The sequence below is a fragment of the Eurypyga helias genome, unplaced genomic scaffold (assembly GCF_000690775.1).
Source record: "Eurypyga helias isolate BGI_N326 unplaced genomic scaffold, ASM69077v1 scaffold36030, whole genome shotgun sequence".
NCBI lineage: Eukaryota > Metazoa > Chordata > Aves > Eurypygiformes > Eurypygidae > Eurypyga > Eurypyga helias.
The window spans coordinates 39608-45725 of NW_010225734.1; the positions used below are offsets into that span (position 1 = coordinate 39608).

The following is a 6118-nucleotide window of genomic DNA, read 5'->3' on the forward strand; positions in this document are numbered from 1 at the left end:
TAAATACTTTCCCAAGGAAGTAGAGAAATGCTAGACAAGTGAAGACAGCTACTCAACAGTACAATTCCAAGCCATCCCATCGTTGTGGATACCAGACACCTTTTGCTTGAGTGCTGAGCTGTAAGAACATTAGCAGTACTGTACCTCTGGTACATCAGCAGAGGTTAGGAAATACTAGTTCATCACTGGCAAAACCCCATAGTTCCCATGCACCTTCAAGGTAGCAGGACAGATGAGTCAAAGTACACCGGCCTTACCACCACCCACAGCTTCAGTTCCCCTGTCAGAACAGCGTTCTGTGCAGTGGTTCCATGTGCCTTGGTTTCTCCCTGAGTACTATTAACACCAAAACGCGACTGCAGGAGGGAGTCAGGGAAGCTTTAAAACACAAAGGTTCCTTTTCCAAGCACGTTACAACACAGGCTTCAGCAGATGTTCATTTCCTACTCTGTGCTAGGAATCCAACTTCAAAATAAAACCCAAAATGCCATTTACGCAGTCCTTACACAGCGTATCTTTGCAGTGCTTCCAGAAGGACAGGCCAACATACTTATACCTCAGCAAGCAGTAATTTAATGGAAGATTTAACTTCTCCAGATCTCAGCTGGGCAGAAGCCTTACTGTTTCCAAACACAAAGCCCAAAACCAGGGATGGTTCTGAAGACGCAAACACAGTTAAGCCTTGTGCCACGGAGGCAAAGCGCCTGCGGTCGTTTCATGTAACTCTACGCTAAGGATTGTTTAAAGCTTCCCAAGCAGAGCCACGCCAAGACTTTAGCACCTACCAAAGGTTTTAAGAGTGATCAGCAACACTGTATTACAGAAAAAAAGTGTCTTTATTAGCATTGTTACAGGCAATGCATACATAAGAACTGATCCTTAGAGTGTACAACCCCCAGCCAAGTTTAAAGCAAGAGAATCAGCAGATTGAGATCTATATTGTACACATGTGCAGTCACAGGATCTCTCTGGACCTTCCAACTGAAGAGACTGAAATCACTTTACAAAAAAAAAAAAAAAGAGGTAAATAAAAATAACACCCATTTTAAAAAAGTGCCAGCTGCTAACACGCTGGCAGAGCATCAAAAATATCAAGTGGGGGAGTTGTCCAACCATAGAGTTCCTGTAAGGTTCGAGTATTGCCTTGTTCACACCCTGCATATGCCAGGCATTGAGTTTAAAGCTTAGTAAAAAATACACACCTAAGAGACGAGGCAGAGTTCAGATTTTCAATTTCAATTCTGTCAGTTGTTACTACATTTCTTTAAATGCATCATCAGTGTAATTAACGTTGTCGCTGGATGGCAGCGGTACAAAGAAGGAACCTTTTCCCTTTTGTTAAGAGTTCTGAAACTGAGTCAGTGTGAATTAGCAACATCCCTCTCTGGCACCTTTAGCTGACATGACCTTACGCCAATTCCAAAAAAAAAAAAAAAAATATCACCACCCTTCAAAACTTTTAGCTTGTTTCTAAGTGGGTAAATATTTCAACTAGTTAGCAAAATTAAACACCAGAATTTTCAGAAGTTATTTTTGTGCATAGTTAAATGCTGCAAGATGATTTCACATTTAATAAAGCAGACTTGAAGAAGCAGCAATTTGCAAGAAAAGGTGTTCCCTTACAATATCAATCTTAGCTCAGGGGAAATGTGTGTGTGTGGGTTTTCCCAGCTTCTTGCAATTGCTTTTCATCTACACTGGGGTTTAGTGCAAGTCATTAAATTGTTTGATACCCAGCATGGCTCCTCTTTCTGCCAATCAAGTAAGCAATCAAGACAATTAGAACAAGACCAGCGAGGGCTGCACCAACTATTATAGGGATCAGCATGTTATTTTCATCCAGCTGACATTCTTCCACTAGAGAGAGAGAGAGAGAGAGAAAGAAAGGTCCATGTCAGGCACTAGCACACCAGCATGTGGCTACATCCACAACCCAAGCTTCTTACTCTCAGCATACACGTAAAACTGGCTCAAGGTAACTTCTGGCTTGGCTTGCCAACAACCAAAAGGAAGCCAAGCCCACCGAGCATGATCCTGCAGGATGAAGTCTTTCTAGTTCTAGCTGTGTGCACAGTACAGAGGTTTATAGTAACCGTTTCCTTCTCAAGAGCTGCTGCTGCTGCGCACAGGCTCAGCCATCACAAACGCACCCGTGCGTCTCCTCCCCCAGCCGGTTTGCTTTAGCCACAGAGGACAGTGTTAACCAAGGGGGTCAGGAATGTCCCAGAACTCAGTCCCTTTCACACAACTGTCGGCGCACAGCTAGGTGGGAAAGTTAACACCACTCTTCCTTAACTCTTCCCTGGCCCCCATGGAAGAAGCCCGAGCTATTTCAAAGCATTCTACGTTTCTCGCGCTAGCCCCCGCGCCACCCGTGATGGGGCGTGCAGAGGCAAGGCGTGGCACCCACAAGCTGACGTCTGGCTACAGATTATTACACGTTTCTACCAAAGTGCACTTCACAGATCTTCAGTTCCCCTTCCCCGCAAAATACAAACCTCTTACCTGCCCCAAATTTGTCTCCATCGATCTTGAAAACCTGGACCTGAACGTTAAATACGTTGACAAGGGCTTTGTCCGTGACCTGGAGATTCTCCTCCGCGCTGCACTTGTAGGAGTTCCCTACTGAAGCTCTCAGCTCACTCATGCTGTTGTTCGACGCTTCAAAATTTGGAACTGTGTAAGAGAAACTCCTATTACAGATTCCTGAGGAGCAGGAGCTGTAAGCTCAGAGAGTTTAAGCTCAATGCGTTCATCCCCAACCTTTCTAACATGTTATTTAATGTAGCCAGCCTTTCATATTTACAGCGGTCACTGAAAGTAGGCTTCTTAAAAGCCCCTACCTTTTGCTTCAGAAGGCAGGGTCGTGCTTACATTCACACCTTGCAGGAAGAATTTTTCAGTACTTGCATTCTTTAAAAAAGAAAAAGATAACAACAAACCAGTAGTTGCCATTTAAGCTAATGATGCACAGTGTAAGATGTTAACATTCCGGGTCAATTCTACATGCATTTGACCTCCACACTGGAGGTACAGTCCCACCCAGGCCTTAACCAGGCTAGAACAGTCTCACGTGCGCTACAGACACAGCTTTAAAGCAAGTCCACATAAATTGGAGAGTCATGTAATAGCAGCAGGTCTAGATGATTGCATCTGACCAATCCCACAAGTACCAAAACCAGCGTGAAGCTAACACAGCAGATTCAGCCCTTAAAGGGATGCAGGTCTCATACAGCACTGGGGCAGGGCTGTGGGAAAGCCCTGATTCCAATGATTTCAAACCACCATAGGAGTCTGTAAGACAAGCACATGCGGCTCTTGGGCTGTACACAGAATATTAATGAGGACTTAAATCCAGTTCCAGGCTTGTACAATTACATGAGACACCTGTTTGTCACAGCCTATTCCTCTGCTACAGCAGAGCTGCTCCCAGACTGGGCGAGAAGCTTTAGAGAGTAGGCAGCATCATCTTAAAAGAAATTCCCATTCCCAACAAAGTAAGGTCTGTCAGTACATACGCATGTGTATATACATATACATATCCTCACAACAGTTACCAAGTATCAAACCCTCTAAGTCCTAGCGTTGAAAACTCTAATTACTCACTCCCCTTCCCATTGTTGTATCTTGTACGATCTCTTGTATTTGCCCCAATCAGTTTCCCCTACACAAGAAGCCCTGCAGACCCTACGCACTTCGTCTAGATTCTTACCAGCGCGAAGCGGAAGACAACCCTTGTTTTCTCAAAGGTCAGATTCAAGAAGGCAGACGTACTGTCGCACGTCCCAGAAAAAGTTGTATTGCGTGGTACGAAATTCAGCAAATCCAATCCCATCTACGAGAGAAGAGGGTCAGTTACAACATTTGAAGAGACTCCTACAACACCGTGGGCTCAGCTGGCTTCCAGCTCTCCCGTACTCACAGGCACACAGCGCTGTGCTTGCCCACACGGTTTATAGGCAACCGGGGCAGGTACGTGTGCAAGTTACAGGCTGGTGTAAGCTGCACCTGCGCTACCAGGCTGGCACAGAGAACAAAGGGCATCTCTGCACGCCCAGCAAAGCTTTCTGCAGCCCTGACTGGCTGCGGCCAGTAACCCGTTGCTTTCTCCACGCTAAAATTCTTTGTTCCCAGGAGCGTAAGGAAAAGCACGAGTAACCACCGCTGCACAGGGCCAGCAAGCTGCAAAATGCTGCTTTGACATAATTGAAGGAACTGCCCGTAAGCACGATCGGCCTGCAGGTCACTTCAATTCAAAAAGCTTTAGCTTTGCCCACAGTACCTGATTTTACCCTGTCCTGTACCTGCAGAGGGCCCTGGGTTAAACGCACTTGCCGAAAAATCCAGCAGAAACCTTCAGAATCATGAGCGGTTTGGGTTGGAAGGGACCTTAAAGACCATCCAGTTCTAACCCCCCTGCCATGGGCAGGGACACCTTCCACTAGACCAGGTTACTCAAAGCCTCATCCAGCCTGGCCTTGAACACTTCCAGGGATGGGGCATCCACAGCTTCTCTGGGCAACCTGTTCCAGTGCCTCACCACCCTCTCCGTGAAGAACTTCTTCCTGATATCCAACCTAAACCTCCCCACTTTCAATTTAAACCCATTACCCCTTGTCCTGTCACTACAGGCCCTTGTAAAAAGTCCCCCCCAGCTTCCTTGTAGCCCCTTCAGGCACTGGTAGCCTTAGGTTTTCCAAAGTCACAGGAGGGTCAGCTATTTGCTACCTCCTCACTGATCATTACTTACCCTAGAAATCAGCTCTTCCAGCAGAGCTAGAGTGCCATGCTCCAGGACACAGCTTAGGGAATTTCACCCAATTAAGGTGGGTAAAACACAGTCCTACCCAGTCACCGTACAGCCACACGCCAGCTCTCGGCGCTCATGGTTTTACCTCAATCACTGTCATCATAAATAAACGCAAGAGATTCCTCTGCGCCACTACATACAGCATTAGACAGCCAAATCCCACGCAGATACCACCCTCCTCACACCAGGATCTCGATCACAGAGATCCAACTTAAACTACACGGAAGCAGCCCTGCCCTTGTCCTCATTACCTCAGATTAAGCCACAGGATAGAAAAGAGCAGCTTGTGATCAAAGGTCCCCATAAACAAAGCTTTCCGGCACCTATAGGTTCACTGGACCTTGGTCACTGTTTCCCACTGAGAGACTCCAGCAGTCCCTTTGGAATTACGCTCACAGCTTTGCCTTGCTGGTCAGCGGGTCTGTCCATGGGGCTGGCAAGCTGGGTTTTACATCAACAATGGAGGGGAAGAACCTCTGCTGGGGCTGGATCTTGCATAAACCACACAGGATTTTTGCTGTCAGAATCAGCCATTAAGTAGCTCTTCGGCATTAAAGTCAAAGCCAAGCCTCTTTTCACTGCTGCTGTGGAAGGGCCATATACACTTAGGGGATTTGTCAGACAAGTTCCATACTCTTACTGAATGGAATACATCTTTTATGACCGCTTCCAGTAGAAGAGAAGTCTTTGAATTGTCACAAGTCTAGTCCGAGTTAAGCAATTCAAACAGAGGACAAATCATGGATGAACAAACCAAAGAATCGGGATTTTTAAAGGAAAAAAAACCCTGCTTATAATACTTTACCAAGTTTTCCCCAAAGAAGGAATCTGAAGGCTTTGAGGAAAGAAAACAAACCCGATACCTTTCCATCTTTTTTCATGTAGGTGATGTTCAGCTGTAACCCCATGTAGGCAAGTACACAGGTTCCGTTTGGACCGGTCACGTTGTATTTACCAACTGCAGGGTTTGGGGGCAATGCAGTTGGTGCTGGGCTAGCTGTGGGAACCTGGCTAGTGGTCTGTTTGGGAGTCGTAGGCACTAAAGCAGTAGTAGAGACCATATCTTCAGCACATTCTGTCTCTGGAGAGAAAGGAGAACAGTCATTACCAAACAAAACGGAGCTGTGGGGTGTTCTACCTTTTTGACCCTCAAGGGAGAGGAGGATGCAGTTCCAAGCGGCTTTTCCTAATACACGGTAATAAAAGTTGAGAAACAATGGTAAAGCATTGCCTAAACTCTCATTGCCACATGAGACACCGCCTGGGATGTGAAAATGCCACCTCTGCGGTTATCTACAGACGTTCATG

General features: G+C 46.2%; 1 protein-coding gene across 1 annotated transcript; it reads right to left on the bottom strand.

Annotated features, from left to right (window-relative positions):
- Positions 1-813: 813 nt before the first annotated feature.
- On the bottom strand, positions 814-5891 carry LAMP1 (lysosomal-associated membrane protein 1; the record flags this gene model as incomplete). Its single annotated transcript, XM_010150491.1, has 5 exons — positions 814-1857; positions 2506-2676; positions 2844-2913; positions 3713-3835; positions 5674-5891. Coding segments are annotated over 5 exons (722 nt in total), but the record flags the coding sequence as incomplete, so codon positions are not given.
- Positions 5892-6118: the final 227 nt, after the last annotated feature.